General features: G+C 46.3%; 1 protein-coding gene across 3 annotated transcripts in view; it reads left to right on the top strand.

Moving 5' to 3' along the window:
• The window catches only part of Gsdme (gasdermin E), a 74,983-nt gene that overhangs the window by 19,093 nt on the left and 30,867 nt on the right, over window positions 1-25,023 (top strand). For all 3 annotated transcript variants that reach the window (XM_004652804.2, XM_045135694.1, XM_045135695.1), the window contains exon 3: window positions 1,428-1,620. In XM_004652804.2, coding sequence (XP_004652861.1) covers window positions 1,428-1,620 — 193 coding nt within the window. The remainder of the gene's footprint in view (window positions 1-1,427; window positions 1,621-25,023) is intronic.

Below are 25,023 nucleotides of genomic sequence, written 5' to 3'. Positions count from 1 at the left end.
ATGTGTGTGTGTGTAGACATTCAGTTTCCAGGTAGCTTTAAATTCCCCCTGGAAGGGTTCAGTCAGGAGCCCAGGAGAGCCTTGAATCAGGGACATGGAGAAGGCTGAGTGTAAAGCTCCCAGCAGGCTCCCAATGTATCTTTGTGGTTGTACCTGGTTACATTAAAAATAAGAACAGGGAGCTGGAGAAGTAGATCACTAGTAGAATATGTGATCAGTAAACGTGAAGCCATGAGTTCAGTCCTTAGCACCCAACACACACACACACACACACACACACACACACACACACACACACACACACACAGAGGGTGGGGGGGGGAGGAATGATTAGGTAGGTAGGAGATAGATAGATAGACAGACAGACAGACACAGTAGAAACCTAAGGCTGGCAGTTCACACATGAGCTCATCACATTAGTCATATTAATTGTGAGGGCCCAGATCAAAGGGCAGGTCCTACACGCATTCTGAAAGCAGTCACCTGGATGTGGTCAGATGAGGAGCAAGGCAGTACCTAGCTGACTTGATTCAAACTGGGTTTCAGGGATGATAGATATTCCTCAGTGAGTGGGAAGTCAGGAAGGAGGGAGAGTCTTGAGCCTTTAATGCTCCAAGATGGTGACCGGATGATGACTGAGTGGGTGGGCGTATGTTCTGGTTTCAGTGTGAAATGTCCCCTGTGTGCTCATGTGTTTGAACATTTGGTAACAGCTAGTGGTGCTATTTGGGAAGGTTCTGGAGCCTTGCTGGAGGTAGTGGGTCCCAGGGGGTGGGCCTTGAGGGCTTTTTACCTGGCTTTGCTCTGTGCTTCCCCCCTTCCCCAGAACTAAGCCAGATCAGTCCCTTTCCTTCCTCTAGTTGCTTCTGCTCAGGGGTTTGTTCCCAGCAATGAGAAGTAATACATCATATCTGGAGACTGTATCAAGGAAACACGATCAGGAATTGGATGTTTGGCTGGAGGTGAGGCAGGGGCATGTAAACACTGAGGGGAATTATTGGGTTGAAGATTGTAAGGCAGGCCAGGGGATTGTTGTCCTTGGCTGGAGATGGGAAGGGAGGATGCCCAAGGACTGCCCAGGTGGTCCACCTGCCAGGTGCCACGACACTCCTCTCGAGTGTACACCTGCAGCCAGGAATGTGGGTGTCGTCCCCTGCTAGTTCCTTTCTGCCCTCCCCCAGCACAATGCACCTCTCAGCCCTTCTGTTTTTGCACAGATGATGGCTAAAGGGACGCTGAAGGCCTGGAGCCCTGGTTGGTTCAGGGGCTCTGCTCTAGGCCAGTTGGTGTGTAGGTGGGAGGGGCGCTGTTGTCTTCCTTTCCCTCACCCACAGAGCTCTTGCTTCCCAAGGGGCTGCTGGGAGGCTGTTGACCATTGCCACAGAGGCCGCTTCTGCCCTCAGAGTCCTCTGCTCCATTCTTTCCAGTGGTCGTGGAGTCAGATTTTGTGAAATACGAGGGCAAGTTTCAAAACCACGTAAGTGGAACCATCGAGACGGCTCTTGGGAAGGTCAAGCTGAACGTTGGAGGCAAAGGCCTGGTGGAGAGCCATTCTTCCTTTGGAACCCTGAGGAAGCAGGAGGTGGACCTGCAACAGCTCATCCAAGACTCGGTGGACAGGTACTGAACATTCTCGTCCTCATTTTGGATCTTGACAAATCTCTCTCCTAACAGTTGCTTGGTTGGACCTCTGTTAACAGGGTGTTGGATGGAAACTTTGCCAAAAAAGTGCTGATTGAATGTTGTACCTAAATTTCAAGCATGTACCTTTAATCGCTGAGTCATCTCTCCAGCCCAGTTGGGCCTAAATTTCACAGAAGCACATTCTTTTGTATTTTATTTTTACTTATTTAATTGAGAGAGAAAGAGGCAGAGAGCATGAGCCACTTTATGCATCTGGCTTACGTGGGTCCTAGGGAATTGAACTTGGGTCCTCAGGCTTTGCAAGCAGGCACCTTAACCACTAAGCTGTCTCTCCAGCCACACATTCTTTTTTTTTTTTTTAATATTTTTTGTTTGTTTCTTTCTTTATTTGAAAGTGACAGAGGGAGGGGAGAGAAAGAGACAGATAGAGAGAGAATGGGCACGCCAGAGCTTCCAGCCACTGCAAACGAACTCCAGACACGTGCGCCCCCTTATGCATCTGGCTAACGTGGGCCCTGGGGAAACGAGCCTTGAACCGGGGTCCTTAGGCTTCACAGGCAAGCGCTTAACTGCTAAGCCATCTCTCCAGCCCGTCACACATTCTTTATTCCAGAAAGTGTTGACTATTCTTAGCCTGAGGGTGGGATGCCTGGGAGCGCTGCATGCTATGATAGGAAAACAACATGTACTTTCTTCAATATGATTTGATAAAATTGGCAACAGTGGAAAGGGTGCATTCGACTCTTCATTTTTATTTTATTTTATTTTGTTGTTTGTTTGTTTGCCTTTGATATAGGATCTCCCTGTGTAGCCCAGGTTGACCTCAAAATTATGATCCTTCTGCTTCAGCCTCTGAGTGCTGGGATTATAGGTCAGTGCCACCACACCCTATAGCAGAATTGGCATTTGCTTTTATTTGTTTTGCTTTTCTCCAGTGATGGAAATTGAGTCCAGGGCTTCATACATACTAGGCAAGTGCTTACCAACAATTGCAGCCCCCAAAGTTTTGAATATTAATATCAGAAGCAGGAAGTTCGCAAGCCCCTTTTTTGATGAGGAAGAGAGCAAGTGAGGGGTGTCAATGCAAGAGCTGTTTCAACTTGGACGTCTTAAAGAAAAACTCACATTGATTCATTTGACTTTTAATAAACGCTGTGCACTCCACTCTTCCTTATTTCTGCCTTATATTGAGTGTCCAGCAAGTGATTTTCCTGAGTGAATCCTGTGTGCTGTTCTCCACTTGGTGGTTTGATTCAGGTGCCCCCATAAACTTAGGTGTTCTGAATGCTAGATTCCCAGCTGATGGAAATTTGGGAATTAATGCCTCCTGGAGGGAGTGTATTGTTGGGGGCGGGCTTATGGGTGTTACAGCCAGTTTCCCCATGCCAGTGTTTGGCACACTCTCCTGTTGCTATTGTCCACCTGATGTTGGCCAGGGGTGATGTCCACCCTCTGCTCATGCTGTCGTTTCCCCCTGCCATCGTGGAGCTTCCCCTTGAGCCTGTGAGCCAAAACAAACCTCTTTTTTCCCACAAGCTACTCTTGGTTGGGTGATTTCTACCAGCAATGCGAACCTGACTGCAACATCTCTACCCTGGGAATACCGCAGTGAACAAAATGTGGTACTTTTTGCTCAAATCCTAGGGAGAGAGGTAACAAATATATGATTAAGTAAAACGTGCAGTAGGATGATGAGACCTCAGGATTGGAGGAGCCTGTAGCAGAGGGGGTGAGTGATAAGACTCTACAGTGGGGCTGGTGGGCATCTGGAGAAGTTGGCCTGGCACAGGAAGGGCACAGCAAGCTGGAGACACCCTGGGTGACGGCGATATTCACTATGGTTAGGTTGACTGCAGTAGAGTCAGCCAGTGGGGTTCCAGGGGGAGCTTAATTCCTCAGGACCTCAGAGGAAAGAATGCCTCTCTTTCAGATCAAGGTGGGACATCACTAGAGGATTCTGAGCAGTGACAGGATCTGACTTTTCATTTGTGACATTTTTTTTTTTTTTAATTTGAGAACGACAGACACAGAGAGAAAGACAGATAGAGGGAGAGAGAGAGAATGGGCGCGCCAGGGCTTCCAGCCTCTGCAAACGAACTCCAGATGCGTGCGCCCCCTTGTGCATCTGGCTAACGTGGGACCTGGGGAACTGAGCCTCGAACCGGGGTCCTTAGGCTTCAGAGGCAAGCGCTTAACCGCTAAGCCATCTCTCCAGCCCCATTTGTGACATTTTTAATATGTGAATGTAATTTATTTCAATCATATTTACTCTATTGCCTTCTCCTGTTCCATCCTATCAAACCTCTTCTTCCCATTTCTACTTTGCTATCTTTCCTTCTGTTTTTGTGACCCACTGGCTTAATTGGGGTTACTTGCACAAACATTTTCCAGTGGTTATGGCACTGGAGAAAATGTCTTCCCCCTGCCCCAGTAACCATTAACTGCCAATCACTTCTCAGGGAGAGGCCTCATGAGCATCTGTGACCGAATGCAATCACAGCTGCTATGAGTCATGAGCGTGATAACCATGTCATATCTGGAAGTCTGTTCCAACAGCACCCCTCCCTCTTCTCTGACTCTTAATTTTTTTTTTTTTTCAAGGTAAGGTCTTACTCTAGCTCAGGCTGACCTGGAATTCACTATGTAGTCTCAGGGTGGGCTTGAACTCATGGTGATCCTCCTATCTCTGCCTCCCGAGTGCTGGGATTAAAGGCGAGCACCACCATGCCCAGCCTGACTCTTAATTTTTAAAAACTTTTTATTAATTTTCATACATGTATATAATGTGTTTTGATCATAATTCCCTCCCATTAGCTTCTCTTGTCCCCCTTTCCTTATCCTTTCCCCTCCACTAAATCCCTTCTCCTCTTTCTAACTAGTTTCTCTACTTTAATTTCTTTGTTTTCATTTCTATCATCTATGTGGAATATTAAGTGGATCAATATTGTGCAGATCTTGTATAGATAATGACATTCACTATGACATTCGTAATGGTCACTTCACGTCCAGGAGATAGCACTCCAAAGCACTCCTCCCGCTTCTTCCAGCCTTACATTCCTCCCTACCCCTCTTCCACAGTGTTTCCCAAGCCTCAGAGGGGACGATATAGATGCCCCATTTACAGCTGAGCATTGAACGGTCACTTATTCTTGGCACTTTGACAAGGTTTTGGCTCTCCCTACTAATTGCCACCCAATACAAAAGAAGCTTCTCTGGCCGAACCTGAGAGTAACGCTAATGTATGGGTGTGGATACTTAGAAGGTTGTTTGATGGGCACATTCAGCTAAACAACAATAGTGGCTTTCCCGACTTCCCCGGCCACTGGCTTTGACGGGTGTCCAGTACTCGGTACGATCCTCAAATCCAGCCGGAGAGCAGTAACAGTCATGCCACTGGTGCACCAGTGGGTACATCTTTCCTGGTTGATTGGTTGTGTTGCATGCATGATCCACTCTGGGTAGGACTGTTGATGTAGTTTTTTTCCCTACCAGCCTGCATAGCTTTTAAGGAAAGCTAGCCAGCTGGGAGGAAGCTTCTAACTGATTCTGGCTTGATTTTTTTTTTTTTTTTTTTTTTTTTTTGGTGTCCAACAACTGAAGCATAGGATGGCTCTGACTTACTTTTTAGAAGGAATCTTCTGGAAGCTGGTTGAGATGCCAGGAGTCCAACTAAGAAGCTAGTGCAATAATACAATTGCGATGATATTTCAGTTTATGCTGTACCATATGTGCTTTTCATGTGTAGTTTTGTTATCCCTTTCCTCTTAAGGCAGAAAATCCAGTATAAGTGATTCAAGAGAAAAGTCACTTGTATTTTAGTATAGCTTATCTTTTCCAGTGTTCTTAGGACTGGGGTATATAGGTCAGTGGTAGAGTTCGCCTAGCATATATGAAACTCTGGGTTCAATCCTAAGCACTGCAAACAAACAAACAAACAAAATCTTCCCTCCTACACAAAAAAGCTCCTACCAAAAGAATATCCTCCCTCCAACAAAGACAGTAGTATTCTTAGGATTATATGAAATATATACTTATTAAACTAATTATGCTTAAAATTAACAAATAAAAATGCCATAGAACACATACTGTAAAGCACTTGGAGGGAAGATTTTGTATAAACTGCATACATAATGTTAGTCTTCAAAGCTATACTCCTCTCCTGAAACCACCTCCTTTTCAAGGAGGTGGAAAACCAGGGCCATGTATTGGCTGCCTCCTGATCCTTGCTAGACATCAGCGAGGGCTCCCTGTTGGCCAGAGAGCTCTCAGCTCCCACCAGGTAGAAGGCACAGTCACTAACTCTGGCACTTGAAATCTTAGTTTCCTTCCTCTATAGCTTTTTTTTTTTTTTTTTTTTTTTTTTTTTTTTTTTTTTTTTGCTAGAGAGGTATTTTCCTTCTCTACCACCGTATTTGGATATGCTAGAGAAGTCTGTGCTTATCTGAAGTTAGAATGTGACTGAATGATCTCCATCTTCTTTTGCTGAGTGACACTTTTGCTGGTGGCATTTTCCACTGGGGAAGGAGACCACAAAGGCAGGGAGAGTCCAGGACATGTTCTTTGCTTCCTCAGTCTTTACCCAGCCCACTTTTAACTCTGTTTTGCAGTCTTGTTATTTCTGTTTCTAGAACCATAGTTGGGCAAATGCTGTTTAATCACATTTCCCAATATAGGGTTTTGAAACACTCTTCATGATTCAGGTATAGAAGCTATTGCCAACAGGAAGCACATGGGGATTAGGAGGTCTGTGCATAGCTGTAGGAGAAAACAGTTATAAGTGGGGAACAGAGAGGAGGTAGGCTCAGAGCACCTGCAAGGCACCCACTATGTTCTGGGCAGTGTATACTTGTCATCTCAGTTCCTCTTTATTACTTTTATACTTCAGGGAACTTAGGCTCTAGAAAGTGAAGTTCCTTGTTCCCAGACACAGAGCTCAGTCTGAGTGCTAGAGCTGGGGCGAAGCCCAGCGTTTCCTGGTTCTAGACTCCTAATCTTTCCTCTACATCCTTCTTGATGTGACTGAGGAGAAGTTGGTGGCGGTAGAAGTGGCTGGAATGATAGCCGAGGCAGGAATCCCACTGTCAGTGGGGATGCTGCCGGGTGATGCATGGAGCATGCCCTGTTCCACGTGGGAAGATCTAGGACTGCTTACCTGGAGGCTCCTGGAAAGGGCTCAGACCACCCAGGAAGATTCTTCAGGGACCCTGTGGACCACAGAGGTGGTAGAGGAGGGGTGGCAGGAGCTGAGACACTAGGAGCATGGTCACGAGTACATGTCATGGGCCGGGGATGTAGCTCAGTGGTAGACCACATGCTAGCATGGGTGGGGCCCTGGGCTCCCGTCCCAACACTGCAAATAAGAAGAAATGTAACCACTCAAAACTTAAGAGGTTGGGCTGGAGAGATGGCTTAGTGGTTAAGGTGCTTGCCTTCGAAGCCTAAGGACCCAGGCTCGAGTCCTAGTACCCACATAAGCCAGATGTACAAGATGGCACTTGTGTCTGGAGTTTGTTTACAGTGGTTAGAGGTCCTGGCATGCCCATTCTCTCCCTCTCTTCTTCTTCCTCCTCCTCCTTCTTCTCAAATAAAATATTAAGAAAAACCTCAAGAGGTGTCTTAGCACAGGATCGACTCTTCTTGTTATGTTGCTACAGAGGAAGGGAAGGGAGCTACAATTCTTTTTTTAAAATTTTATTTATTTATTTATTTATTTGAGAGCGACAGACACAGAGAGAAAGACAGATAGAGGGAGAGAGAGGGAATGGGCGCGCCAGGACTTCCAGCCTCTGCAAACGAACTCCAGACGCATGCGCCCCCTTGTGCATCTGGCTAACGTGGGACCTGGGGAACCGAGCCTCGAACCGGGGTCCTTAGGCTTCACAGGCAAGCGCTTAACAGCTAAGCCATCTCTCCAGCCCGGAGCTACAATGCTTCTAATCTGGGGCTGTATAGCCACAAGGCTAGCACTCCTGTTTCTTCATGCTGCAGCAGTAAAGTCATGTCTGTGCCATCTGCTATCTTTGAACTTTTATAACTCCATTGGGACTGATAAGATGCTCTTGATATGAATTGGCCATGGGCATGGCAGTGAGGTACTGTATGTCCTCGAGGATTTATTTGCAGTCATTTTTATTTCAGATTATTTAGATAAGTTGCCACATGTATACAATACAAGTTACTTAAGCCCTGACAAATCCAAGTATTAGAGCTGCGGGTGTGGTAGACTGCTTGAAGTCCCGGGACTGATTCTTAGCACTGAAATAAAAAAAGTAAATTAGTTTTTATTTACATTTAAGAGAGAAAGAGGGAGGGGGGGTGCATATTAGAGAGAATGGATGTGCCAGGGCCTTCATCTGCTGCAAACAAACTCCAGAAGCATGCATAACCTTGTGTATCAGGCTCACATGAGCCCTGGAGAATTGAACCTGGTTCCATTTAGCTTTGCAGGCTAGTGTCTTAACTGCTAAGCCATCCCTCCAGCCCTTAAATTTTTTATTGTCTGAGAAATGTGTGTACATCTCAAATTTCATTTTGTCCTTGAAAACACATGCATGTATACACATATACCATTCACTTAGCATTTGTGAGCACTCCATGGGAATTAACCTTCCAAATATTAGAGCCGATTGCCTTGAGTGGGCTCTCTAGATTTAGCTTAAACATTCTTGCTGAAAATGATTCTAAGATCTAGCATATACTTGCCTTCTATTTTTAATGAAAAATAACAAATTTATTGAAAATTCTCATAACTCAGATTCATGTTTTAGTCTTTACATATCTGTGCACAATGTCCTCTATAACCTCCTGTGCTTGTTGAAGCTTCATGCTTAAGTCCCAGCTAGTAGAGCTTTTGGGAGGTGGAGCCCTGTGGGAAGAGCTGCGTCCCTGGGGCTGGACTTTGAGGCCTTTTAGTCCAGCACCCTGGGTGTTGATGGTTAGCTCTTTTCTAGCTGCTGCCTCCCAGCTGCTATGACAAGATGTGATGCCCTGGCTAGACAGGATGCCATGCTTTTCCCTGAAATAATGAAATGTCCCCTCAAAACTGGAAGCCAAAATAAACCCTTTCCTTCCATAAGCTGCTTCTGGTCTGGTGTTTTGTCTCAGCAACAAGAAGCTAACTGCTATCATAGTCAACATTATTCTGCAATAAACTCTAGTTTTCTGCTTCTGTCATTACTACCTGTCACTGTCTTAAGTATGACAGCCACCTCAGCCCACCTCTGCCACTAGATAATTGCCTCTCGTTCCTAGAGTTGGGGGAACTTAATTCCTGGTAAATAACTTATGGGGACCACCATTGTTAGCCTCAATATCCTCAGTGAGAGGTGAGACAATTGGACTGGTGGTCTTTGATGCTCTCCTCCTGAGTAAATGTCTAGATGTGAGTGGCCCCTGGAGAACACACTCCATATCCTTCCCGTTGAGCCTGGCTCTTGGTGCCAGCTATTTTCCAGCTATGGCACCATTGTGGGGTTTTCTGGCTACTTGAGAACTGACTTGATTGTTACCATAAAGGCGTTTCCCACTTTATAATTTATCCTATTGTAAAGCTAAGTTAAGTAACAGCTTACATCGGTCTGTGTCTGTATAGCAATTCCAACTTTGGATCTTGCTGAACTCCCGATTAATTATTGGGAGACTGATATCCCATGAAGCCATGGCATGGCAGTGATAAATCTTCACAGTTATTTGAAATACTTTAAAAAATTTCCTCAGTCATATTTATGCTTCCAAATTCTACGTGGCTTATATACATTTAAACCGTGGTACTCTTTGTTCTGGTTCTCTGACCTTTTGAAAGGTGTTGCAGTCACCCTCACGAGTTTCATCTTGTCAGCACTTATTTGATAAGGGGGTGAGGACTCATATCTTTCTTTGAAAAGTGAAAACTTGCAGCAAACTTGAAAATGCCCTTCCTTTCTGCAGAACCAAATTCTCTGAGGCCAGCAGAGGGTTTGACAGTCAGTCACCCCATTTGGCTCTGCCCTCCCGAGCACTCCATCATGTCAATGGTTTTCAAAGTTTGAGCTCCTTTCCTTTATGTTCCTTTGCTCTTTGTTTCTCCTTCAGGGGCAGCATGGACTTTTGAGATTAATGCGAGGGCATCCCGAGGTCAAGGGCTAGATGAGGCTGGCTGGACCTCTGTGTGCTACTGTTCTGGTGTTGGTGTGTGCTTTTAGACCCCTTGCATGGCAGTAAATTTCGATTTATTTTGAGATAGTTTTACTGTGTAGCCCAGGCTGGTCTTGAACTTTCCATTCCTTTGCCTATGCCTTCCAAGGGCTAGGATCACAGGTGGGTACTGTCATGTCTGGCTTAAGCTCATCGTTTTTTAATTGCATGTGTATGTGTTGTATGTGTGTATGCATGTTCATATTTGGATACTGTGTGTGTGTGTGTGTGTGTGTGTCTGTGTTATCCTCATGAGTATCACCCACCTTTCTTTTAAAAAATATTTAAAGTGAGAGAAGCAGATAGAGAGAATGGGTGCTCCAGGGCATCTAGCCACTGCAAATGAACTCCAGTTACATGTTCCTTATGCTTATGTGGGTACTGGGGAATCGAATCTGGGTCCTTGAGCTTTGGCAGGCAAGCACCTTAACCACTGAACAATCTCTCCAGCCCCACCTCTTTTCTTTTTCTTTTCTTTTTCTAAAAAATTATTTATTTATTTATTTGAGAGCGACAGACACAGAGAGAAAGACAGATGGAGGGAGAGAGAGAATGGGTGCGCCAGGGCTTCCAGCCTCTGCAAATGAACTCCAGACATGTGCACCCCCTTGTGCATCTGGCTAACGTGGGACCTGGGGAACCGAGCCTGGAATCGGGGTCCTTAGGCTTCACAGGCAAGTGCTTAACCGCTAAGCCATCTCTCCAGCCCTTTTTTTTTTTCCAAGTTGGGTCTCACTTTAGCTCAGGCTGACCTGGAATTTACTTTGTAGTCTCAGGGTGGCTTTGAACTCACAGCAAGCCTCCTCCCTCTGCCTCCTGAGTGCTGGGATTAAAGGCATGCATCACCATGCCCAGCCCTTGCCCCGCCTCTTTTTAAGGCAAGCTCTCTCATTGGCTTGGAGCTCACCAATCAGCCCAGACTGGCTGGTCAGTGAGTCCCAGGAATTGTTCTGGACTTCATGCTCCAGGCCCTGTCTTCCCTCTGAGACCTGTGTGAAGGCTCCATTACTCCTTCCATCCACACAGCTTGCTTCACCTGGCTAATTCCCAATTCTGCTTCGTGTCTCAGCCTAGACTTCACAGCCACCCCTCGGAACTGCTCCCCCGACCCTCCAGTTGAGCTGTGTAGGATCAAGCCTGTTGCACTGCCTGGGTCTCCTAGCCTGCGCCTGTCTTTTCTGCTCAGGCCTTGGGGCTGCAGCCCACTGAGCTCCGCTGGGCTGAAAGGATAATGGCTTCATCTTCATCTTACATCCAGAGATCCTGAAACTCAGAAATTAGTTTTTCTGGACTCAGGATTTAAGGCCGGGCCCACTGAACACTTGATTTTTTTCTAGCCCAGTTGCTATGCCAGAGCTTGAAAAGGAAGAAAGCTCCCAGGGGTGGGTGCATGACCTTGCCCACCTGTGCCAGCTTCCTTCCTTTCTTCAGCTCCCAGGCTTGCTGTACCACGTGCCCCGGTGGCAGTTAATTAATTGTACAGCCTCAAAGGTTGTGTATCTGTAATTGCTTAGTCACCTTTCCTTCCTATCTCCCTGGGTTGTTCTGTGCGACCAAGAGAATATGGTAGAGCCTGATGCAGATGTGGGAGAAAGTCACAGTGTGAGCGTGGCCTAATCACTTTGTAATCACATACAGTTAGCCTTAGGTCCCAATTTTGATTTTTCTTTCTTTTTTTAATTAAAAAAAATATCTTATATTTAGTTGAGAGAGAGAGATTGGTCCTGCCAGGGCCTCCAGCCACTGCAAATGAACTCCAGGTGCATGCACCACCTTATGCATCTGGCTTACATGGGTACTGGGGCTTTGAACCTGGGTCTTAGGCTTCACAGGCAAATGAATTAACTGCTAAGCCATCTGTCCAGTGTCCCCTCCCCACTTTTGATTTTTCTTGAAATTTACGATTGAGCGAGAAAGAGAAGCAGGGAGACAGAAGGGCTTTCACGACAGTTGCCCACCTGGTGACAGGAGACTCTGTCCAAAGTCAGTGTGTGTGTGGGGGTAACACTGAGGATATGGACTGGGAAGATGGCTCAGCACCTAAAGGTGCTTGCTTTCAAAGTATACTAACTAAAGTTCGACTCCCCAGTCCCCACGTAAAGCCAGATGCACAAAGTGACATGTGTGTCTGGAGTTCGTTTGCAGTGTCAGGAGCCCTTGAGTGCCCTTAGTCTTGATCTCTCTCTCTCTCTCTCTCTCTCACTCCTCTCTTGCTGTCACTCTTTGCTCTCAAACAAATAAATAAAAATCATTTAAAAAAAAAACTGAGAGTCGTACCCAATCCTGTATATACTATTTTCCCCCTGTACATCTCTAAAAGTTTAATTTAGAAACCAGGCATAGTAAGAGCTTAATAATGAGAGACTAATAAAATAGATCCATATACCAAAATTATGTAATATTCTATAATAATGCAATCAAGGTTATACAGCTATGGTCTCTCTCCTTCAGAATATCTTATTGTGCTGTATTCACCCCCAACCCCACAAAAGGTAGGATCTCACTCTAGCTTGGCTGACCTGGAACTCACTCTGTAGTCCCAGGCTGGCCTTGAATTCACAGTGTTTCCCCTACCTCTGCCTCCCCAGTGTTGGAATTGAAGGTACACCACCATGTCTTCTTCTTATAATGCCCATATAACAAAACGAAATGACATGAACAACTGACTACTTATACATACCATGGCCATAACTTTTGCAGCTTGATATTTGACAACTAAATTAGCGTAATTTTAAAAACTTTTTATTGACAGCTTCCGTAAATATGGACAATAAGCCATGATAATTCCCCCTCCTACCCCCTTGTCCCCTTCTTAAATCTACCCTCCATTGAATCTCCTCCCTCTTCTAATTAGTCTCTTTTATTTTGATAGCACTTTTTTTCCCCACAATTTCACTGGTGCATTTGTCTTACTGTTGGTCTGAGCACATGCTCTTTTTGCTTTCCTTATTAAGTCCCAAGTTTTCACTCTGTTGCTTAAAGAAAGCATGGTAGAGCTTTTGGTAAATCCAAATTGCTACATCACTGCCCTTTGGGGGGGATCTTTATTAGGTAGATTCAGGGTTACTTGAACATGAGCAATGTGACCCCACAAGTGGCTCTGGTAACTGAGATGGCTCCCAGCTGACTGTGGAGCCAGCAGCATAGGCATGATGGCTGCACAGTGTGAAGAATTGTTCACGTTCCTCATGTGTCTGTGGGAGAGGTGAGCATATTACTCACAACAGCATCCAATTGAAAACTTGTGAATTGCTTACTTCTAACATTTTTTAATATAGTATTTTTGGACTACACTGACAATTGGTAACAAACCGTGGAAAGCATGACAGCGTAAGAGGAGACCACTGTAAATTAGAAATGGAGACCTCAGGGTATATAGTTGAGATTTCTAGAATTTTCTGTCCCTGGCTCCAGGTTGAACATCTCTGATGGGTGAGTGCTTGGTGCATAGGCTGGGGTGCTGCCGAGAGGCCGTAGAACTTGCATAGGATGGAGGAGGGAAGTTAGGTCATCAGAGACACAATTCCTTGGAGGGGATGTGGGGGAACTGGGACTTCTGTTTTTCCATCTTTCACTTTTCTTCCTGACTGTCAAGAGCAGAAATGGCCTTATCTACCACATATTGTTTGTCATGGTATACTGAGCCAGCTCAAGTCCAAAGTGACAGGGTGTGGTAGTTGGAATGTATGGGCCCCATACATTCAGGCAGTTTTGGTTAAACTTCCTACTTGATTCCCTAGCAGGCAGATCCCCGATACAGAAGAGACTGAGGAGGGAAAGGAGAGATGAAGGTTAAGCCTCAAGTTGGATGGTGCTTAAGTTGTTGAGCTAAGCTCTCATTCTGTCCTTATTATCTGTGTCCTTGGGTCACTCACTGGCTTATGATTCTCTGTGCTTCTCATCCTTCTGTGAAAGAAGGATGTATTAGTTACTTTCTTGTTGCTGAGACAAAATACTCAGCCAGAAGCAGCTTACTGGCTTATAGTTTCAAGGGGAAGTCTGTCACGCAGGGAAGGGAAGCCAGGAGCAGAAAGCTGGAGTCACATCATCACATCAGCAGAGGAGAAGTAGAGAGAAGAGGAACGGGGCTAAATTTAAAACCTGAAGGCCTGCGCATGGTGACACACTTCCTCCAGCAAGGCTTTTACTCCCAAAGGCTCTACTGCCTTGCCAAACAGCACCATCAACTGGGGATTAAATATTCAAACAAGTGAGTCTATGGGGAACATTTTCCATTCAGACTAACTGTGACAGTAAGTAGGCAGGGTGTCTACTTGCAAAAGAAATTTCTTATCTCCTGAGGAAGGAGACTTGGTTCACTGAATGACTGGCTTAGCAGCTGCAGGGACCTTGGGGGCAGCCTCCACCTGATGCTGTCCCAACACCCCCAGTTCTTTTGGTTCCTAATATTGGCATTAAAGACAACATGGTCCAAACACAGGCTTGATTTGTTATTTACAACTCTTAAGAGGGAGAAATGTCTTCCATGACTCCCCAACATAATGTTCCTTGGGTCTTAATGGCAGAATGAGCCCCCAATCCCTAAGGAAAGTGCAATGACCAGAGTTAGCTGAGAGATGAGTTATGGCTCAGAGCAGGCTGGATGCAGTCAGTCTCTCTCCCTGTAGTCCAAGGCTCCTTAGCCCTGAATAAAGCCAGGATGGCTCAGTGACGTCCAGGCTGCAGGTGTGCAGGGATGAGAGCCTACCAGGTGCCGGTGGGAAGAGTCTGCTATCAGCTGCCTGCCCTCTGCTTTGTGTTGTGCAGCTCACAGTATTTCAAAGGGTGAAAGCAGGGTCCCCATGGAAGGGCGGAGGGGCAACCAGGCAGATGAAAGAGGCAGCAGCCGAGTCTGAATTCCAGGACTTTTTAGAAGGCAGGTTCGGAAACTAAACCCTGGTCACTGGGCTTGGTACAGCGATCCTGGGGGAAGCTGGCTATGAAGTGAGAAACAGACGAAATTTCCCACTCCTTGAAATGTCAGGCAAGCAATACCAGGGAGTTTGGAGGCAACGTCCACAAACCTAATTTTCCTGCGTGCAGCTGGTTTGGAACACACATTCCTTCTCTTTTTAACTGTAGCTGTTGCCAGTAAATCAAAACCCTTTGGGAAACATACCTCAGCTACTAAAGCTTTAATTGTCAATATATATATCTGTTTCTGTGGGTAGTTCTTGCTTAACATTCCTGCAATGGCCAGCTAACTGTCCTCTTTTGGCTCTTTTCAATGTGCCAATATCTCTTTCCAGGGAGATGTGGAAACCAGTCTGACCACCCTGCAGTGCTTCCTCGAGTCTAGGCTGACCTGGAATTCACTATGAAGCCTCAGGGTGGCCTAGATCTCCCAGCGATCCTTCTACCTCTGCTCCTGTAGTGTTTTCTCAGAATGGGTTTGTGCTCACTGCCTCTTCTAGGCCTTTCTACACTGTGATAGAAAAGTCATGGACTAGTTAGTCCAAGAGTCAAAAGATGTACTAATGTGCGTGTGGTTCAGGGGACTGCCACCTCTCTGGGGTTCATGCTTTCTGTACAGACACTGGGCTGGGTCCAGGTGCTCGGGGCCCATGCAAACATTGCCAATCAGCCCTGGCCGTCTTGCTCCTCATCACTCCCAGCCCACACGCAGCTGTAGAATCCATTTCCCTGGGGCCAGGAAGCACTGCTGGGTTGAAGTGGTTCTCTGCTCATTTGGGACTTTTAATGCTTTTATTTCTTGAACGCTGTTAGTACATACAAAGCATATGAGATTCGAAAGTAATACGTTACGCTAGAATGTGGCTGGCCTTCCCCCTCACTGGGCCCAGTGGCTCCTGCTGCAGGGCGACCATTGCACTTTAAGCAGCTAGTATCGCACAAGATAGGGGCCCACTGTCCTCGGGGAGACACTGGAACTTCTGGGGCTGCTTGTGAAGATAAGGAAATGTGGAAGAATTCCCTCTAAGGGTTGTTCCACATAGTCAAATAAGTTGCCAGTTTTCCCAGGTAATTATCTTCCCACTGTCCTCTGACGGTCGCTCCTAACAGAAGATCAGGTTAGATTTGTCCAGCTCTCAGCCTCCAAAAGGTGGCAGCACCATCCTGGAAAACAGAACCCCAGCAAGGTGGCCCTTTTGGTGGGTCTGCAGGGGAAGGCAGCCTAGCCTTGGCTTGTAGCTCAGTTGAGGGTTCCTGGGGGGCCTGCATGAATCACAGTTCTGTGGTCCTTTGCTGACCTTCTCAGCTTCGGCCTCGGGCCTTCAGATGGTGAGCTTCTGCTCCCTGGCCCAAGGTAGGGCTGTTCCTCCGGGCCTTGCTGGCTCAGGAGCGGGAAGTTGCCACCCGGATGGAGAAGCGGTGGAGTCTTGGGGTGGCCTAGGCCGAATCTTTTCTCTTCAAGTTGTTGTGCATCAGCTGAGAACAGCTTGTTTGTTTGGTATTTAGGGTCCATTTCAACAATGACTTATGATTTCCGTGGGGCAAAGTCACAGCAGGCTCCTTTTGGTCACCACTGTAATCATGAGTTGTGGTCTGCATGGTAAAGTGGGCGGGAGCTGAGATCTTAACTGGACCTGACCGAACCCATTTCCAGTGCCCTGATGGAAGACGGGGTTCTGTACAAATGGCAGAAAGAGCACTCAGGAATGGCCAGTGTGATGTGTGTCTGACTGGCATACTCTGGCACATGGGCAGAATCTTTACGGATAAAAGCCAAATATCAATCTTTTTTAAAAACTGGGTTTCATTTTTTTATTACTTTTTATTCTCTGTGTCTGTGATGCTTACACATGTATGTAACCATGTGTCACCTTGTGGGCTCTTGTGTGGCAGTGCACACGTTAGTGGCTAGCAGGAGTACTACTTGGGTACTCCTTTCTTCTGTTCATTGTTACTTTAGCCACAGTTTGTCTGTCTGTCTGTCTGTCTCTCTCTCTTTGAGGTAGGATATTGCTTTAGCCCAAGCTGACCTGGAACTCACTATGTAGTCTCAGGGTGGCCTTGAACTCACAGCGATCTTCCTACCTCTGCCTCCCTAGTGCTGGGATTAAAGGCATGTGCCACCACACCCAGCCAGAGACTCTTACTGATCTTGGAGCTTGCCATTTTTTCATGAGCGCAGGCAATTTTGGGGTTCCTACTCCCATACGGGACTGGGGTTACAGATGTATGTGGCTGTGCCCAGCTGTTTATGTGAGTCTTGAGGATCAAACTCAGGTGGTCTCTCAGGCCTCCCCTGGCCCTCATACTTGCATGGAAAGTGCTGTTCACCACTGAGCAATCTCTTCAGCTTTTAAGCAGGTTTTAAAAAATTAGAGTCTTATTATTTGTGCATTTTATCGGCTACATTATAGTAGTTCATTTCCTGCATATGTGTTATGAGCAAATCAAAGTCATGAGCATAAGCATCTGTTCAAACATTATTCTTTAGTGTACGTGTGTATATGCATGTTCATACGCATGTGGGCACAAGTGTGTACATGTGGAGGCCAGAGGCCAACGTCAAGTGTCTTCCTCAGTCTCTCTACCTTATTTTTTTCACCTTAATTTTTGAGACAGGGTCTCTCACTGAACCTGGAGCTCATCAGTTCAGCTAGACTAGTTGGCCAGCAATCCTCAGGCACCCCTACCTCTGCCTCCCTGCCGCTGAGATTACTGGTGCCTACCGCTGCACCAGCTTCTCTGTGCCCTCAGGTCCTCATGCTTGTGTGGCTGAGTACTTTAGGCCCTGCGCTATCTCCCCAGCCTCTATTTAAAAAAGAATATTTGGGTGCGAGAGAGATAGGAAATGGGCACACCAGGGTCTCTAGTCACTGCAAACAAGCTCCAGACACATGTGCTACTTCATGCCTCTGGCTTTTATGTGGGTACTGGGGAATTGAACCTGGGTCCTTTGGCTTTGCCAACAAGCACCTTAACTGCTAAGCCACTTCTCCAGCCCTCCTTTTTTATTTTTGAGGATTTCATAGTGTATACAATGCATTTTAATCCTACTACCCAATTACCTGCCCAATTGCCCTCTCTTCTCCCCTTCTTTTCCCAATAACATCCTTCATCTTACCATTGGATCCCCATCTTACTTCCGTACTTGAAAAAAATATTTATTTATTTGAGAGAGAGAAGGCTGGGGGAGGGAGAGAGGGAGGGAGAGAATGGGCACTCCAGGGCCTCCAGCCATTGCAAATGAACTCCAGATGCATGTGCTCCCTTGTGTATCTGGCTTATGTGGGTCCTGGGGAATCGAACTGGGATCCTTTGGCTTTGCAGGCAAGCGCCTTAACTGCTAAGCCATCTCTCCAGCTCCATACTTTTTTTTTTTTTTGACCCACTGATTTAAGTTAGGGTCACCTGCATAATCATAGACAGGAGGTTATTTACCAGAGAATGGACAGTCCTCTAGTGGCTTCCCCTGTAAAGGACATGACTCCCCCCTCCCAACAAACAACAGTTCCCACTGTTTACTCTGGGAGGGGAGGAGTCTCATGGACCTCTTCCTCATCTATGATGAGATATTGGCAGGTTCAATCATGTGCAGGAAATCCCACCTGATGTGAGGCCAAGAACAGAGTGAACTTTTAGCCAGAAGACAGCATTTTTATGTTCCTTGTCTTCTCTTCTGAGCAGTTCTCTGAGCGTTGGAGGATGTAGTTTAGATGTCATGTGCAGAGCTGTACATAAACATTTCCTATTTATAGTAATGTTTGCATCCTGCCACTTTACTGGATTAGTTTATAAGTTCTAACATCTTAAAAAATTTATTTTTTATTAACAACTTCCATGATTATAAACAATATCTCATGGTAATGCCCTCCCTCCCTCCACTTTCCCCTTTGAAACTCCACTCTCCATCACATCCTCTCCTCCTCTCAATCAGTCTCTCTTTTATTTTGATGTCTTGATCTTTTCCTCCTATTATGACAGTCTTGTGGAGGTAGTGTCAGGCACTGTGAGGTCATGGATATCCAGGACATTTTATGTCTTGGGGAGCAAGTTGTATAAGGAGTCCTACCCTTCCTTTGGCTCTTACACTCTCCACCACCTCTTCCACAATAGACCCTGAGCCTTGGAAGGTGTGCTAGAGATATTGCAGAGCTGAGCACTCCTGTCACTTCTTCCTAGCACCATGCTGCCTTTTGAGTCATCCCAAGGTCACTGCCATCTGAAAAGAGAAGGTTCTCTACCAAAAGTGAGAGTAGCATTAATATACTAACATCTTTTTTAAAAAACAAATTTTTGGAGTAGCTTGCACAGTAATGGGTTTCTTCATCACCTCCACATACATGTGTGTCATTATACACTGTTCTTATCTAACAGTGCTGGATGCAGTATTTCAGTTTATCTCTGTGTAAAGTGATGCCATCTGCAATCACAGATAATTTAGCTCATTCCTTTATTTTATTTTATTTTATTTTATTTTATTTTTATTTATTTGACAGAAAAGGGTGAGAGCGAGAGAGAGAATGGGCACTCTAGGGCCTCCAGCCACTGAAAATGAACTCCAGACACATGTGCCTCCTTGTGCATCTGGCTAATGTGGGTCCTGGGGAATTGAACCTGGTTCCTGTGGCTTTGTAGGCAAGTGCCTTAACCACTAAGCCATCCCTCCAGTCCAACTCATTCCTTTTTTGATTCGGATGTCCTCTCTCTTGTCCAGTTGCTCTTGCTAAGACTTCTGGCGCCGTATTAAGAGTGTGATGTAGTCACCCTGTCCTGTTCATCATCTTGGGGAAAACACTGAGCTTTTTTCCACCTAGTAGGACATCTACTGTGGAGCTTTCATGTATAGTTTTAATATTTGAGGCATATTCCTTTGGTACTTAGATTGTTGAGCATCTCTTCATAAGAGTTATTGAAGTACTTTTCTTTTTTTCCAAGGTACGGTCTCACTCTGGCCCAGGCTGACCTGGAATTCACTATGTAGTTTCAGGGTGGCCTCGAACTCTTGACAATCCTCCTACCTCTGCCCCCAAGTGCTGGGATTTAAAGGTGTGTTCCACCATGCCTTATGAAAGCACCTTTTTTATAAAAATGAGCTTTATTAATTTGCAAGCAGAGAGAGACAGAAAAGAGAGACAGAGAGAATGGGTGCTCCAGGGCCTCCAGCTGCTGCAAATGAACTCCAGATGCATGTCCTACTTTGTGCATCTGGCTTTACCTGGGTACTGGGGAATCAAACCTAGATCCTCTGTCTTTGTAGGCAAGCACCTTAACTACTAAGCCATCTCCCAAGCCCCATTTAGTATCTTTTGTTTGAAGTACCTTTTGTAGGCAGTTTTATTTTTTCAGGATGGGCCATTGGTTTCATCAGGTTGCCTGCATTTGCAGACTTCTTCCTTCTTGGTTGCTACCAAGGAGTGTCTCCTTTTTTTTTTTTTTTTATTAACAACTTCCATGATTATAAACAATACCCCATGGTAATGCCCTCCCTACCCCCCACTTTCCCCATTGAAACTCCATTCTCCATTATATCCCCTCCTCCTCTCAATCAGTCTCTCTTTTATTTGGATGTCATGATCTTTTCCTCCTATTATGATGGTCTTGTGTAGGTAGTGTCAGGCACTGTGAGGTCATGGATATTCAGGCCATTTTCTGTCTAGGGGGAGCACATTGTAAAGAGTCCTACCCTTCCTTTGGCTCTTACATTCTTTCCGCCACTTCTTCTGCAATGGACCCTGAGCCTTGGAAAGTGTGATAGAGATATTGCAGTGCTGAGCACTCCTGTCACTTCTTTCCAGCACCATGGTGCCTTCTGAGTTGTCCCAATGTCAATGCCATCTGAAAAGAGAAGGTTTTCAACCAAAAGAGAGAGTAGCATCAATATATAGGCATGAACATTAAGAGAAGTGCTTACTGGGCAGTTTGATAAGCATAGTATATACATTTAGCCGGACAGCAGCAGATGTTACACCCCTAGGGCTCACGACTATCCCATTTTAAGTTTTCAGTATCAGAGATGTATTCCCTCCCATGGAGCAGGCCTCCAAGGAGTGTCTCTTAGTATCTTAGTGGTTTAGAGTGCAGAAGTTCATGAAAGTACTTGCATATCTTTATGGTGACCTTGAGCTTTCAAAGGCCTGTGTCTTCAGGCTCCACTCAGTCCAATTCCTATGGCACTGGGTTTACAGTGGGAGCTGCCACAGCCTTGGAGGCACAGAATTGGGTAGGATACTCTGCACAAATGTATGCGACACCAATGGTAGTGGCATCAGTAGCCATGGCTACTGAGTCACAGAAGGGGCAGGTGACTGCCTCAGGACTCTCAGGATGAACATGGGCCATACCTGGGCCTGAGGTACTAGCAGCCACAGGGAAGGATGGAGGGGTTCTTCCTCAGGTCCTATAAGATGGACATGGGTGGTGTTGAGCCCTGTTGCTCTGAGAACTGTGGTTTGAGGTTTTAGAACACAAAGGGGACCTTCACTAGGTCTCCTGGAGTAACTGCAGTGGGTGCCAGTTCTTGTAGTAAAGATTGCCCCTTTCATGGACTTTTGGGTTTAGAACCTTCTCCAGGTCCCGCCTGAATGCACAGGACTTGTGATGCCAACATGCATTGTTAGAAGTTAATGGTGGAGATGTTTCTTACATGTTCTGGGCTGTGTACTGGGAACATGCAGGCTGGCGGTGCTGGCTTCTCTATTCCTGGACATGAAGGTCCCTTGGGCTGATCAGGCTTGGTGTTGGAGCTTGTGTCCTAGGTACAGCAGCCCTAGATCTGCAGGCGATCTCAGAATGCCCTCAGCCACGTGCAGCCAGCTGTGGTGGAGACTTATGCTGGTGGTGTGGGTCGGCAGTGTCCTGAAGCTATAGCATGGTGATGGGACTTTCTCTTGGTACTAGGGACCAACTTGCTTGATGCCAGAGCTTTTTGTATCAGCTAGAGCGGTCCTGTGGTGAATACCCTCCCTAGGTTCTGTGCAGGGATTGGCAGATGCTGGGTTATGCGCAGTCATGCTTCTGGAGCTGCACAAAGCAGATGGGACCTTTCCCAGCTCCCAGAGGACAGAGGGAGGCTGGTGAATCAGGACTTCGCCAGAGTAGCTGCAGTCCCAGGAGTGGGGCTACCTGCTGTAGTTCCTGAGGAGCCAGAAGGTGGGGGTAGGGGGTTAGTGGTGGTGGGTGCAGCTCATGGTTGTGGCAGCCACTGGTCCAGAAGCTGTAGGGTTCTGAGGGGCTCTCTTCTGCTTGGAGAGGTGTATGCTGGCCCAGGGCTTCTGGTGAGGAGCCCCTAAGTCATCTTGAGATCTATCAGTGACTGTAATAGCTTAGGTTTTAGAGGCTGTAGGAAGCCTAAAATAGGCCTCTTGTAGACCTGCCAGTTCCAAAAACTGTATTTAAAGCTAGTGAAAGAATAAAGTATGTTTTAAAATGGGAGGGGGGTGGTGCATGGCTGTAGAGATGGCCTAGTAGTTAAGGTACTTGTCTGTGAAGCCTAAGGACCCAGGATCAATTCCCTATTACCCACATAAAGCCAGATGCACAAGGTGGCACATGCATCTGGAGTTTGGAGTTTGTTTGCAGTGTCTAGGAAGCTCCGGCCTGAGTATTCTCTCTCTCACCGTGTGTGTGTGTGTGTGCGCGCGCGCGCGTGTGTGTACATGTATGTGTATATGTGTATGTATATATCTCCCTCTCTCAAATAAATAAATAAATAAATAAATAAATAAATATCTTTATAAAGCTAGTGAAAGAACTTAGTGACCTTAGCATCTCCTCCAGGTGGGGCTGAGGGTCTGCTGCAATGATCAGGTAGTTGGCACTTCCCTATTTCCCTTTGTCTGGCGCTGTTGGCTCCCAGACCTGGTCAGGGAGCCAAAGTTGAAGTACCCTCCCCCCTTTCTCTTCACCCCCTCTGCCTTCCTTTTTCTTCCCTCCTCTTCCTTCTCCTCTCCTCCTCCTCTTCACTCCTTTTCTTTCTCCCTTCCCCTCCTTCCTTCCTAAGTCTTGTCTCACTCTGTGGGCAGGGCTGCTCAGAAACTTGCTCTGAGCTCAGGCTGCCCTCAAACTTGCTGCAGTCCTTCTGACCCTGCCTCCCAAACATGAGGGTTACAGCCGCTCACCCCCACACCTAGCTGTGTGCTTTGCGTGCCTTTTCTGTGCATGCTTATTGGGGTCTCTGTCACCTCTTTGCAACTCTCCAGAGAATTTCCTCACTTATTCTCCTGGAAACAGTCTTTCTTTGAAGTTGTGTAAGATTTCCTTGTTCCTACATCTCAATTGTTTCTTCCCTATATTTGAACTTATCCTACTTGCCAAGACTTGACATGTTGCTTAAAGATCTTTTCATAGCCTTTGCCTAATCCTAGTCCAGTGATGTGAATACCCTCAGGGTCAGCCATGCCGCTGGCCTTTCCGCCCCTGCACCTATTTGATGTAGATGACATAGTTCTTCCTGCACGCGTGGGCCACTCTGCCAGTTTGCTGCCCTTTATAGTGTCCTCTCGCAATGTGACCTTCATCATCTTTCTGATGGGCATAGCTGGAGCCCTAGACTTCTGTCTCAGCTCTTTAGAAAAAAAAGGGCAGATGTGATCTTCCTGCAGATGTGGGAAGGAACTGCAAAATGCCTTTGAAGGCTTATTAAGAAGTCACAAAGGTGCTGAACTTCACACTGGGAAGATATACTTGCCTTCTACTTACTAAGCTGAATTTTTCCTCCATCTTCCATATAGTCATGATCTTTTTCTCTCTCAAACACATAGACAACAAACACACACATGCGTGCACACACACACACGCACACACACACACGCACACACCTAGAGTCATTAAAGCAAATAGACAAGGAGGGAAAACTGCTGACAGGGTTTGTCTATTGATTTATTTTTACAATGCTTCTTGAACCCTTCCTGTGGGCTGGGCACTGATCCAGCCATGAAATATGTGGAACAAGTAGTTTATCTGTGTTCTGTTGAGGAGGTGATGAGTAAATAAAGGGCTGAGCTAGTGTGGTGGTTTGATTCAGGTGTCCCCCATTAATTTAGGTGTTCTGGATGCTAGATTCCCCAGCGGATGGCAATTGGAAATTAATGCCTCCTAGAGGGAGTGCATTGTTGGGGTTGGGCTTATGGGTGTTATAGCCAGTTACCCCTTGCCAGTGTTTGGCACACTCTCCTGTTGCTATGGTCTACCTTATGTTGGCCAGGGGGTGATGTCCACCCTCTGCTCATGCCATCGTTTCCCCCTGCCATTGTGGAGCTTCCCCTCAAGCCTATAAGCCAAAATAAACCTCTTTTCCCAGAAGCCACTGTTCGGGGAGAGTATGCATGTGTCAGTGAGATGTGGGCATGTGCTGGCATGTTTAAGGTACAATGGGAAGAAGGGAAGGGGAAGTTGGTAGGAGCATGAGTGAGCAGTTGAGATGGGGTGGCCATTGAAGTCTTCTAACTACAGGAGTGGTGTGGGAGAGTACCTGTGACCCAGTTCGATGGCCCACAATTCCTGTGCATAGTGGTTTTGTTTCATGGGCTTCACAAGGACCATGAAAGGCTGGCTGCAGGGTTTGTGTGGCACTTACCTGTGCTGTGGGCATTTGCTAACTGCTCATTCACACCCAGAAAGAACCCTGTGAGGAGGGCGTTGTTACCAATAGTTAACCTGAGACAGCCAAGGTGCAGAGGGGCCACCATCCACTCCCGATCACCTAGCAGGAGGGCCACTTCCATCCTTGGGGTCTGTAATTCTTCCTGGAAATTGAGCCCTTGGCCAGCAATGTTATGGCTGTAGTCAGAATACTTTTATCACCTGTGAAAGATTGCTGTGCTTTGTGTTTCTTGGAGTACTGCTCAGACTGATTCCTGCTTTGTAGGATTTGCTTTTGTTCATTGTGGAAAAACACATGAAAATTTCAAGTTTGTTATTCCTTGTATAATTCAGTGGCATTAAGTATATTCGTACTTACATGGCCAGCCCTACCACCTATTCCTGGAATCCCTGTTTTAAAGAATTTTATATTTGATTTCTTTATTTGTAAGCAGACAGACAGACAGAGAATGGGTCTGCATTCAACTCCAGATGCATGTGCCACCTTGTGCATCTGGCTTAAGTGGGTACTATGGAATTGAAGCTGGGTCCTTAGGATTTACAGGCAAGCACCTTAGCTGCCAAGCCATCTCTCGAGCCCTATTCCTGGAATCTTTCTGTCATTTCAAACCAGAACTCTGTAGCCATTAGGCAATTAATCCCCCCCCTCCACCCATTATCCCTCTTTCTAGCCTCTGTAAATGTCCAGTCTTC

This window comes from Jaculus jaculus, chromosome 16 (assembly GCF_020740685.1).
Source record: "Jaculus jaculus isolate mJacJac1 chromosome 16, mJacJac1.mat.Y.cur, whole genome shotgun sequence".
Taxonomy (NCBI): domain Eukaryota; kingdom Metazoa; phylum Chordata; class Mammalia; order Rodentia; family Dipodidae; genus Jaculus; species Jaculus jaculus.
This window is presented reverse-complemented; position numbering and strand designations above follow the sequence as displayed.